The sequence below is a fragment of the Stenella coeruleoalba genome, assembly GCF_951394435.1.
Source record: "Stenella coeruleoalba genome assembly, chromosome: 20".
In the NCBI taxonomy this organism is placed as follows: Eukaryota; Metazoa; Chordata; class Mammalia; order Artiodactyla; family Delphinidae; genus Stenella; species Stenella coeruleoalba.
Window position 1 is genome coordinate 26,620,005 of NC_137166.1, and position 13,297 is coordinate 26,633,301.

At 38.3% G+C, this 13,297-nt stretch overlaps 1 protein-coding gene across 6 annotated transcripts in view; it reads left to right on the top strand.

The window, feature by feature from the left end:
* The window catches only part of CNOT1 (CCR4-NOT transcription complex subunit 1), a 100,472-nt gene that overhangs the window by 17,352 nt on the left and 69,823 nt on the right, over positions 1-13,297 (top strand). For all 6 annotated transcript variants that reach the window (XM_079907378.1, XM_079907377.1, XM_079907376.1 and 3 more), the window contains exon 2: positions 9,816-10,088. In XM_079907378.1, coding sequence (XP_079763504.1) covers positions 9,987-10,088 — 102 coding nt within the window. In that variant the 5' untranslated portion in view covers positions 9,816-9,986. The remainder of the gene's footprint in view (positions 1-9,815; positions 10,089-13,297) is intronic.

The window sequence follows — 13,297 nt, forward strand, 5'->3', positions numbered from 1 at the left end:
ATTTCAGATTTAGGTAACACATTTTCATTTAATCTTCTGTTTATGTCAGGATGCTTAACTGTTTGGAATTTTCTTCATCTGCACACATATGAACAACTTAGAATTCGTAGAAAGAAATTTGTGGCTGCAAAAAGTAAACTTGATCACCAGTGTGTGTGGATTCAAAAATATATATGTTTGAGATAAATTAACAATTTAGAGTATACAGATTGGCAATAGTAAAATCACCAGATTATTTCTATGTTTTGTTCCCTCAAGCATTTCTAAATGATGCTGCATTTAGGGAAGATTATAGAAACATTGCTTATAAGTTCCTTTTGGTGCTCAGATAGACCCAGAATTAGAAGAATCCTTTTAATTGGCTCATTTCTCTCTGACGAAATTTTTAAGTGTTTCCTATTTTTGTCATAGGATGAGCCAAACTCACCTTGCATCTTCCTTGTTAGTCATATCTCCAAGGAACCTTGGTTCTTTTTAGTATTTAGAAACCATGATCCAGAAGTTAGATGGGCTCATTGCTTTTGGGGTATCATTTAAGGTGTATAACACATTGATTTGATACATTTATATTGCAATATGATTGCCATTGTACTGTTAGCTAACACCTCTATCAATGTATAATTATCATCCTTTCTTCTAGTGGTGGGGACAGTTAAGATCTTAGCAGATTTAATGTTTATAATACAGTTTTGTTGTGTGTAATCACTGTACTATGTATTAGATCTCCAGGACTTATTTATCTACTAGTTGCAAGTGTGTACCTTTAAACACCCAGTCCCCCACCCCTGGTAACCACCATTCCACTTGGTTTTTTCAAGTTCAATTTTTTTTACATTTTAATTAATTAATTTTTAAATAAATTTATTTTATTTATTTATTTTTGGCTGCTCTGGGTCTTCATTGCAGCGCGCAGGCTTTTCTTTGCGTTGGCTTCTCTTGTTGTGGAGCACGGGCTCTAGGCACACAGGCTTCAGTAGTTGCGGCGCATGGGCTCAGTAGTTGTGGCTTGTAGGCTCTAGAGCACAGGCTCAGTAGTTTTGGCACGTGGGCTTAGTTGCTCCACGGCATGTGGGATCTTCCCGGACCAGGACTCGAACCCGTGTCCCCTGCATTGGCTGGCAGGTGGATTCTTAACCACTGCGCCACCAGGGAAGTCCCTTAATTTATTTTTTATTAAGATGCTCAACATACTATATTAGTTTCAGGTGTACAACATAATGATTTGAAATTTGCATATATTTCAAAATGATCACAATAAATCTAAACATGACCACACAGAGTTATGAAAAAATCTGTTTTTTCCTTTTTTCCTGACTTTCAAGATTTATTCTAAAAGTTGTACATTCTAGATGTTGTACATTACATCCCCAGGACTTATTTACTTTATAACTGGAATCTTGTACCTTTTGACCACCTTCACATAAAAATTTAATACATGCATACCTCTGGAAACCATCAATCAGTTATCACCTCTCTGTATCTATAAGTTAGGTGGGGGGGGGGGGTTTCTTTGTGGAATAGAAGGGAAGTCATGGTCTTTGTCTGACTCATCTCACTTAGCATAATGTCCTCAGGACCCAACCATGTTACAGCATATGGCAGGATGTTTTTTCCCCCTCATGGCTGAATAGAATTCCATTGTATACAGAGTTGACTCTTGAACAATGTGGAATTAGGGGCATCAGTTCCCACATATAACTTTACAGTTGGTGTCATTATGTGCAGTTCCGCATCTAACCACAGATTGTGTAGTGCCATAGTACATATTTACTGACAAAACCTGCGTATAGGTGGACCCACGTAGTTCAAACCCGTGTCATTCAAGGGTCCGCTGTATATCCTGCATCTTTATACGTTCATCCATTGATGGACACTTAGGTTGTTTCCATATGTTGGCTATTGTGAATAATACTGCAATAAACATGGGAGTACAGATATCTCTTTGATAACCTATTTTCATCTTTGGATGTATATGCAGAAGTGGGATTGTTGGATTGTATGGTAGTTTTTAATTTTTTGAGGAACCTCCACATTGTTCTCCATAGTGACTGAACCAGTTTATAATCCCACCAACAGTGCATAGGGGTTCCCTTTCCTACACATCCTCGCCAACACTTAACCTCTTGTCTTCCTATTGATAGCCATTCTTACAGGTGTGAGGTGATACCGTGGTTTTGATTTGCATTTCCCTGAGGATTAGAGTTTTAATGTACCTGTTGGCTATTGTGATGTCATCTTTGTCTACTTAGTTCCTCTGCCCATTTTTAAATCACATGTGTTTTGTTTTTGTGTTATTGAGTTGAATGAGTTCTTTATGAACTTTGAATATTAACCCCTTATCTGATACATGGTTTGCAAATATTCTCTCCCTTTCTGTAGGTTCTCTTTTTTTTAATAAATAAATTTATTTATTTTTGGCCACGTTGGGTCTTCATTGCTGCGTGAGTGCTTTCTCTAATTGCACCGAGCAGGGGCTACTCTCCGTTGTGGTTTGCGTGGGCTTCTCATTGTGGCTTCTCTTGTTGCAGAGCACAGGCCCTAGGCACGTGGGCTCAGTAGTTGTGGCTTACGGGCTCTAGAGCGCAGGCTCAGGCTCAGTAGTTGTGGCGCATGGACTTAGTTGCTCCACGGCATGTGGAATCTTCCCAGACCAGGGCTTGAACCCGTGTCCCCTGCGTTGGCAGGCAGATTCTTAACCACTGTGCCACCAGGGAAGTCCCTGGTTTTTTTCTTTTTTATGATTGCTTTGGCTATTCAGGATCTTTTGTGGTTTCATAAAAATTTTAGGATTTTTTGGGCTTCCCTGGTGGCGCAGTGGTTGCGAGTCTGCCTGCTGATGCAGGGGATACGGGTTCGTGCCCCGGTCCGGGAAGATCCCACATGCCACGGAGTGTCTAGGCCCATGAGCCATGGCCGCTGAGCGTGCTCCGCAACGGGAGAGGCCACAACAGTGAGAGGCCCGCGTACCGCCAAAAAAAAAAAAAAAAAAAATTAGGATTTTTTTTTTTTTTTTTTCCCCTATGGAAAATGCATTGGAATTTTGATAAGGATTGTGTTGAATCTGTAGATGGCTTTGGGTAGCTGGGACATTTTAACAATATTAACTCTTTCAATGCATGAACATGGAATGTCCTTCCATTTGTTCCTGTCTTTTTTTAAAGTTTATTTATTTATTTATTTTTGGCTGCATTGGATCTTGGTTGCTGCGCACGGGCTTTCTCTAGTTGTAGCGAGTGGGGGCTACTCTTCGTTGTGGTGTGCAGGCTTCTCATTGCGGTGGCTTCTCCCGTTGCAGAGCACAGGCTCTAGGTGTGCGGGCTTCAGTAATTGTGGCACATGGGCTCAGTAGTTGTGGCACAAGGGCTTAGTTGCTCCACGGCATGTGGGATCTTCCTGGACCAGGGCTTGAACCCGTGGCCCCTGCACTGGCAGGCGGATTCTTAACCACTGCACCACCAGGGAATGTCCCCTGTTCCTGTCATCTTTCTATTGATTTCTTTAAACAGTTTTGTAGTTTTTATTGTACAATCTAGTATGTTTTATTAGACTCAATTAGGAAATTTTAAAAATGAGTTCCTGTTGATACTTCTATTTTGAATAAAATATTTCAGGTTTTTAAAAGTTTCATCTTTACTACATTGATCTGCACTGAATCTGGATTCCTATTAATTTATTTGCTGTATCCAGTAATATATAAAAGTAGCTTAAAATTGCAATGAAATATTATTGCTAACAGTAAGCTTATTGAGTCAAATTTCTTTGAATTTTCTCTGTCCTTAAAAATATATCCCACTGTACATCAAGGGTTGTTCAGATACTGTGTTCAGTAGTTACTTGAAATATTTGTTTTCACTGTGTTCTTTGTTATCAGCTTGATATTCCAGTTCATTCTTTGTGCTTGATATTAGTTTTTATCTTATTTAATTAAATTTCAAACGTAAATATGGTTCAAAAGTCAAAACCATATAAAAGATACAATCTGTGAATTTTTGTTCTGATTTCTATGTCATCTACCCAGTTCTCACCCACTCCAGTATAGGTAACTTTTTATTAGTTTATGTCTGATCTTTCCTGTGTATTTTTTGCAAAAAAGCAACTACATATATGTATGCATATATACAAAACAAAAAGTAGCATATATATAGAAATTAAAGCTTAAATAAAGGGTAGACTACTTTGTACATAGTCCAGGATGTTTATTCACCAGTCACTAACTCACGGCCATTCCTTTGCTGTGATAAATATTGCTGCAGTGAATAACATTGTGCATATGTTACATGTATGAAGTGTATAGATTTCTTGGACTTCTGTAAAAATGGAATTTTAAGTGAAATCCTCTCTGTAATCTCTGTTAATCTAGAGCTTATTTTTTTGCACATGTTAACATGGATGTGTTTATGGGATGGGATCATGCTGTTCAGAGTACTGCAGCTTTTCAGTCAGTGTCATGGGTATTCTTTTACATAACACTTAGAGGATTAGCTATAAACCACAACTGCTTCTGTATTCCTTAGATTGGGTGTTTAGGAAACAATTTGTAATACTGTGTAGTGTTCTCCAGTTAAAATGTGAAGTAATTTTACATAAGTTGGACGTCTACATACCATTTTATAAGCTTTCTTTCATTTTCCAGTGTGTAGTGAATGTTTACAGCAAAACTGCGTTTTAAATGTCTTTCACATGTTGGGTGGGATTCCATTGCATGTAGGTAGACAATCCTTCACTGACGGATATATAGATTGTTTCTAAAATTTTAAATATTAGGAAAAATACTGAGAACACATTTAAACAGTCTTCCAGAATTGCTGTTTTACTTTTTATACAACCATATCTTTGGGAGATTTTTTGTTATCACTGTTCAGGTAACAGCTGTCTTATAGTATATTGCTGTCAAATGTCAGTGCCCTTTCATTCATAGTGTTAAATTGAGAAATGCTGGGGGGAATAACAGTAGTAGAATTACTGCTTGGAAGGATTTAGTGTTTTTGTTGCAAGATTGTTGCTATTATTGTTTCCACTGTTGAAATCCCAGCTCTGTGATAACAAGTCCTTTGGGGTTTTGGAAGACTATGCCTGTGTACATTTTTAATAATGAAGATAAGGAGGCCTATTGAAGTGGTAGCTGTTTTTGAACTGTTCTTTAAGACTTTGCCTTGATAGGAAATTAATAATTAATTAAAGTCTCTGAGTCCCTGGTGTATTATGGAGACCAATACTAGGCACTGCATATACAAATAGAATGCTCCTGGGCCACAAATTCCTTACAGTTAAGGAATATCTTGGAATCTCAAATTTAGTGATCTTGAAAGAATTTAACATCTAAACATTTTAGTGGAAAGCTGTTGAATAGTCACTTTATAGCTTTGCATTTAACATATTTCAAGAAACATGTTCTATAAAACATTGTGACTCAATTTATATATACACATTATGATGCTAAAGGTTACTTAGAAGGGTCTTAACAACTTGATAGTGTATGCTACTGAGGCAATTAAATTAAAAATCATCTGTTATTTACTCTCATGTGATTGTTATTTCCTCTCGTGTGATTGTTATTTCTGACTAGGAAAATTTCAGTGGGTTTCCATGCCTTTTGGTAGAGTCAAAATATAGGTTGCAAAATCCTAAGCTTCAGTTTACAGCTCTTCAAATATGTAGTGAGCTCCTACTATGTAGTGCTTGTAATAAGTTGGTGAACAATAGACAATTATGATCACTGCCTTCATGGAATTTACATATGAGGAGATGGGCAAATATAAATGTTACCCATGTTTGGTGATGTAATGTGGAAAAAAGGGTGGGGGTTGCAATTTTGTGGTCAGAGTGATCCTCACTGAGAAGGTGACATTTGTGTAGACTTGAAGAAGTGAGGTAGTTAGCCATCTGGGTATCTGGAAGAAGAGGATTCCAGGCAGAGGCATCTAAGGTGAGAGTGTGCTGGAGAAGCAGCAAGGAGGCCATTGTAGCTAAAGGGGATTGAGCAAGGGGGAGTGAAGAAGAGGAAGGCCAGAAGAGTACCGGTGGCTAGGTTCCATCAAGTTGCGTTCGTTCATAGGCCATTATAAGGGCTCAGGCTTCCATTCTGAGTCAGTGGAGGGTTTTGAGCACAGGATGACCTATCTGAGGTTTTTTATATATATATAAATTTATTTATTTTATTTATTTATTGTTTCTGGCTGCGTTGGGTCTTCATTGCTGCGCGCGGGTTTTTCTCTGGTTGCAGCGAGCAGGGCCTACTCTTCGTTGCAGTTCGCGGGCTTCTCATTCTGGTGGCTTCTCTTGTTGCGGAGCACGGGCTCTAGGCGCTCGGGCTTCAGTAGTTGTGGCATGTGGGCTCAGTAGTTGTGGCTCGCGGGCTCTAGAGCGCAGGCTCAGTAGTTGTCGCACAGAGGCTTAGTTGCTCTGCGGCATACGGGATCTTCCCGGACCAGGGATCGAACCTGTGTCCCCTGCACTGACAGGCGGTTTCTCAACCACTTCATCACCAGGGAAGCCCTGAGTTTTTAATATTTGAAAAGTCTTTTTCTTTGGCTGTTGTGTTGAGAATAGACTTGTAGGGAGCAAGGGTGGAAGCAGGAAGACTAGTTAGGAAGTTAACATAGTAATCCAAGTGAGAAATGATGGTGCTTTGTTATCATAGCTATGGTGAGAAATGACTGGATTCTGTGTATATTTTATAGGTAGAGCCAAAAGAATTTTTTGACAGATTGATTATGGGGAGTGGGAAGTCTAAGAATTTGGCCTGAGTAACTTTAAGGACAGAGTTGGTATCAACTGAGATGGGGTAAACACATATGGGGTGGAACATTATGGGGGCACGGTGTGAAGATCAGGAGCTCTTTTTCTTTTGGGCTGTGCCACGCGGCATGTGGGATCTTGGTTCCCTGACCAGGGATCGAACCCGAGCCCCCTGCATTGGAAGTGCAGAGTCTTAACCACTGGACCACCAGGGAAGTCCCAGGAGTTCAGTTTTGAACATGTTGTACAATATTTGAGATGTCATTAGGAAATTAAATAATATATTTCTAGACATCGTGAGAAATTTGGGTTGGAGATAGAACTTATAGGAGTTATTGCTATAGGTGGTTTTGAAAGCCATAAGACTGAAGTATATCAAGAAAGTGAATATAGAGAAGTCCAAGGACTCCAATACTGCGAGGTCAAAAAAGGAAGGGCCAGTAAAGGAGACTGAGAACAAGAGACCAGTGAAATGGCATTTTAGAAACAAAGTAACAAAGGTGTATCTTGGAGGGAGGGATCAGCTTGTCTAAGGCTTCTGGATGGTTAAGGTGATCATGTGTCCTAGTTTATACCTGTTGTCTTGGTGTAAATTGTTAATGGTACCCTCTTTATTTTCAGAAGCGTCGTAGTTTGGTTAATAAATTATGTTGTCATCCTACTAATAGATCTCATAAGGTGATGGTTCAAAATTGGTCATTAGTTTAATGCATTAACTTGCTCATGTAATGACGATTGGCTTGTTGAAATTTGTGTTACACTAGTATTTTTATCCTTCGCAGTCTTTTTTGTTTGTTTGTTTGTTTGTTTTGTCCATGCCTCGAGGCTTGTGGGATCTTAGCTGCCCAACCAGGGATTGAACCCAGGTCCTGGCAGCGAAAGCGCCACGTCCTAACCACTGGACCACCAGGGAATTCCCTCCTTCACAGCCTTTAGATGTTAACATGGAGAAGTTGTAACCCTTGTCATGGGGCTCATATCAGAAGATAAAGTTGAAGTGCCAAAGTATCAGGAATTCATTTTCTTGGAAGGTCGTTCAACACTTGTTTTGCTGGATTTGTGCTGTACCATAGGTAAAAAAATAATTAAAATAGGCTATGATCACATCTATTTCATGATAAAGTGATTCTGTTGTCCCTCTGTGTCAGCATTTGTGATACAAATTCTGAGCAAGGAGAAACTTTATGTCTTGCAAACTCTTATCATCTATTGCCTTTTTGTATGTAATTGTGAATAATAATTATTAGATGTGTGTAATATAGTGTAAAGTAACTACTGTTCCTGTGAATAATATACTTCGAATAATACAGTTTTAGCTGAACGCAACTTGTAAAAATTAAAAATACTTTGAATTATATTTGGTACTAAGAATGAACATTTTATTTTATTGTTTTAGTTTTAGTTTAGTGTTTTGGCCGCACCGTGCAGCTTGCAGGATCTTTAGTTTCCTGGCCAGGGATTGAACCTGGGGCCACTCAGTGAGAATGCCAAGTCCTAACTACTGGACCACCAGGGAATTCTTATCTGTGTCCTTTTTTTTTTTTGTCTTAATGAGTACCTTTCCTGCACAGTTTTGCTTCATTCTTTTTAACAACTGCCTTGTTTGGATATACCATAATTTATTTAAGCAGTTACTTTTTGCTGCACTTTCTTTTTGCTATGATACACAGTATTTCAGTCAAAACCTCTGTTTCCTTGAGTTGTTGAGGCAATATACATGGAGGGATACAGTCTTAATTGTGGAATTTAGGTTCAGGGGTAGTGTAAGAAACTCTTTATTTACAATATTGCCACTTTGAGTTTCAGAAAAGATGGTACCAGTTAATAATGTTGTTAACAATCTGATAAGTCCTCTGTTTTATGGTGTGTTCTCAGACTTGGGTTTTTGATTGTCTGATACAGAAAATATGCTGTCATCGTAATATGAAGGAACAGCTTGCTCTAAGAATTTATAGCAAGCAAGTTTAGTTACATATAATGGATAGATATAAACACAATTTATCTTTAACTTCTCATATGTTATTACTTTAGAATAAACAAAAATACCTTGCCACATTCCCAAGATTCTCTTTTTTTTTTTTAGGGAGGATGTGGAAAAGGATAGCATAGGTAGAATCTTTGCTTTGTATGAACAAAACAGAACAAAAATGTAGGGACAGTGTAGTCTTTCTACATTGTTAATAAGTTATTAAAGATAAAGGCTTAAATGCCCTTACCAAGGGGCTTTTAATCTTCATGAATTTTCTTTACCTTACATAGTAAGTTCTGATGGTAATGAAAGTATGAGCAGATTTCAGATCATGAAGCTGTGGACAAGCTTAGCTCCTTGGATTCAAAGATTTTTGTTTCAGCAGTGGTACTTGGTGAATTCTTAAAAACACTTGTGTTCTTTGTTTGTTTTTTTGTGTTGTGATACAGAATGTTCCTCTGACTCACCAGGTTGTTGGAATTAAAATGATAAGCATCCTGTCATTTTAGCTATATTGCTGCTTCGAGCTTCCCTTTCTAAATTTTCCTAGTGCAGGAAGGAATTTGGGTTCTGAGGCCCTTAACTTACTTTTAAGCTAGCCGTTCACATACCGAAAACATATATCCTAAGATAAAACTTAAAGACCAAACTATTGTCTGATTCTGAAGCAATACATAAGTTGTAAGGTGAATAAATGGGATCTTATAAATAAGTTGTAGATAGTGTGAGAAGAGGGATTGAAAATGTCAGATGAGTGTTTCTTTCCACAGACCCTAATTTTACTTAATCAGTTTTCTGTGGCTTCTAAAGGGGATAGTATAAATTATCATTGAAATTGATAGAGTAGAAGCCTCAAATATTATAGGACGTCTTGCTAAAACGACAACTTTTTTGTGGGTGGGTGGGTGTGATTTTTCTTTTTTATACCAGCCCTACCTAATTTTTAAAACTTGGCATCTTTTATCAATAGTGGTTGAGACATCTTACTTTTTAAAAAAAAATGCTTAGTGATATTTCAGGTATTAAGATGGAAAGATGGTTATTTAACCCTTTTTAACCCTAATAAAACATTAACTAATTAAAATATCTTTTTTTTTTTTTTTAACAGGTGCCATGTTTCAGAACAGAGTAAGACCCCTGGTAAAGAACTGAAGACACTGTACAGACATCAGATATAGGCTAATTACAAAGAAAGCATTAACCTGCCTCTGAGGTGACTAAAGGGGAATAATGGTGATTTTGCGCCGGGCTCGGCCGCCTGCTTCCGCCCCAACCAGCAATGAATCTTGACTCGCTCTCGCTGGCCTTGTCTCAAATCAGCTACCTGGTGGACAATTTAACCAAGAAAAACTACCGAGCCAGCCAGCAGGAAATACAGCATGTAAGTAAACTAGTGAGAAAACAAGCACCATTAAAGGAATGAGTATGCAGTGAAAAGAAAATTGGAAATTTTTGTGGGTATGTTGCATGAAAAGTAATCTTTGCTCCTTATTTCAAGTGATTTCAGTTTAATATATAAAAGAGAGCTTTCACAAGGTTGTTCAGCTGTCACCATCTAACTCCAGAATGTTTTCATCACCCCTAAAAGAAACACCTGAATCCATTAGCAGTTGCTTTCCATTTCTTCTTCCCTCCAGCCCCTGGTAACCACTAACCTACTTTGTGCTTCCATGGATTTGCCTTTCTGGACATTTCATATAAATGGAATCATACCATATGAGGCCTTTTGTTTCTGCCTTCTTTCACTAGCATAAGTTTTCAAGGTTGATCCATGTTGGAGCATGCATTTAGATATTTAGGTTTGGTTCCACCTTTTGGCTGTTGTGAATATTGTGGCTGTCAACATTCATTTACAAGTTTTGGGTGGATGTTTATTTTAAAGTTTGAGGATATTTACCAAAAAATGGAATTGCTGGGTCACATGGTAACTCTGACTTTCTAAAGAACTGCTAGACTGTTTTCCAGAACACTGTATCACTTTTCACTTCTAGGAGCAGTGTATGAAGGCTCTAGTTTTTCTTGATCCTCACTAATACTTGTTACTGTGTGTCTTTGCTTTTAGCCATTCTAGTGGGTGTGAACTGGTATCCCATTGTAGTTTTGATTTAGAGTTAATGATGCTGAGCACCTTTTCATGTGCTTATTTGTATATCTTTGGAGAAATTTCAGTTTGTACCCCCACAATCTTTTTTAAATTTTCTATTGTTTATTTGGCTGCGTCAGGTCTTAGTTGCGGCTCCAGAGCACATGGGCTCAGTAGTTGCGGCACTTGGGCTCTCTAGTTGTGGCACGTGGGCTTAATTGCCCCAGGGCATGTGGGATCTTAGTTCCCCGACCAGGGATTGAACCCGCATCCCCTGCATTGGAAGGTGGATTCTTACCTACTGGACCACCAGGGAAGTACCCCCCTGCCACCAGAGAAGCCCTAATTTTATTTTTAAAATAGATAATATAGTGGGACTTCCCTGACCAGTGCAGGGGACATGGGTTTGAGCCCTGGTCCAGGAAGATCCCACATGCCGCAGAACAACTAAGCCCGCGAGCCACAACTACTGAGCCCTCATGCCACAACTGCTGAAGCCTGTGAGCCTAGAGCCCGTGGTCCGCAACAGGAGAAGCCACCACAATGAGAAGCCCGCACACTACAATGAAGAGTAGCCCCCGCTCGCTGCAACTAGAGAAAGCCTGCGTGCAGCAACAAAGACCCAGCGCAGCCAAAAATAAATAAATTTAAAAAACTAGATAGTATATTAACCTGATTACTCTAGCTACCCATTTCTCCTACCCATAGGCAACTGATACTAGCTATTTCTTAACTGTCCTTACAAAGATATTTGCATATGGAAAATAGGGAAATATTTCCCATCCCTTTTCATATGGTGACATACAGTATAAACTGTTCTGCATCTTGATTTATTTAATTTGTTTAGTTAACTAGTTTATCCTGGAAATGATTCCTTATCCGTACACAAAAAGCTTCATTCTTTTAAGGGTGCATAGTAAACCATGGTATGGGTGAATCATATAGAATTTACTTCACTATTGATGCACATTTAGGTTATGTAAAATTTTTTTTTTTTTTTTTTGCTATTGACAGTGTTGTTACAAGGTTATTTCTTGCATGCATATATCTGTCAGTATGTTTGTAGGATAGATTCCTAGAAACTCAAGCTTGGGCAACTCTTCTCTCTAATGGAAAAGCTCAATTCTTAGAATTATATATTTCTGTTTGATTTTTTTCTTTACATGTAGCACTGTTTCTCTGGTACATTGAAAAAGCAGGTGTGTATGCTTATGGAGTTTATTACATTTGATGCTGCTTTAACAAATTATAGTGCTTAAGTTCATTGTTCTAATACCTTCAGTGGTCCTCTTACTACCGAACAAAGTCAAAGCTCCTCAGTAAAAAGTTTCAGGGCCCTACTGTAAGTCCAGTTTTAAATGCTTTTCTTGGAATTCTGTTCTTTCAAGAACCAAATCCAATACCACCTTGCCAGTGAAGACTTACCCTCCTTTTCCTTTATTTGGATTAATTCCTTAGGCTCATTCTGAAAGCTGTGTTGGTCTGAATGTGACCTAACAGTTTCATGCAGCTACTATTTAAACATCTGCTGTGTGTCACATACTCTTTTTGTGTGTGTGTGAGCTTTTTTTTCAAAGATTTAATAACGTATACATGGGAGAGACTGAGGAAAACTGAGTAACTCCTAATCAACTTTTTATTGAATTAAAATGTATATACCAAACAATTCATAAATCGTAAGTGTGCAGATGAATTTTCATAAAGTGAACATAGCTATTAATAACCATGCAGATTAAGAAAATTGATACTAGCATCTCAGAAGCTGTTTTAGTTGTTGAACATATCACTTATGACCCAGCAGTTCTGTTTCTCTGTGTGTAACGAACAGAAATGCATATATACATTGATCAAAAAAACATGTATTGTGATAGCCCAAAGTTGGAAACAACTGAGTGTCCATCAACAAGGTATACTAATAAGAAGCAGTGAGACTATTTTGTGGAACAACATGGATTGATCTTACAGTGTTGAGTGAAAAATGCTAAACATTCTGTCAGTTCAGTAATTCTGTGTACGGTCAGTTCTCTCGTCATAGCAACCATTCAAGCATTTACAGTGTTCCAGTATTGTTAATGTGATTTTATGTCAGTTCTCACATTGTTGTCGCAGTCATGCAGGATGGGTAGTGGGTAGTATTGTTCCATTTTACACTAAGGTTCAAAGACATTAAATATTTTTGCCCACTGGTACTCTGCCTGAAAGTGGCAGATGTGAGATTGTAACCCACAACATTCCTATGTTGAATCTCTTTGTAATTGTTCACGGAAGACAAAGAAGTAGAAGGAAATTAGAGACTCTGGATTGGAAGGTCATCTAGTCCCAAGTTTGATGCCCTGACAGCCCCTACTCTAAAACATCTTCCACTTTTTGTCAGAGTGGCCTTTCTAAAATGTATATCTAATAGTCTCTTTGCCACTTTAAAATCTTTTGTGTGTCTCTGTCCCACTCAATTTAAAGCTCATATTCCTAAACTGGGCCTCTATTGCTGTTCTTTTGGAAGCAGATAT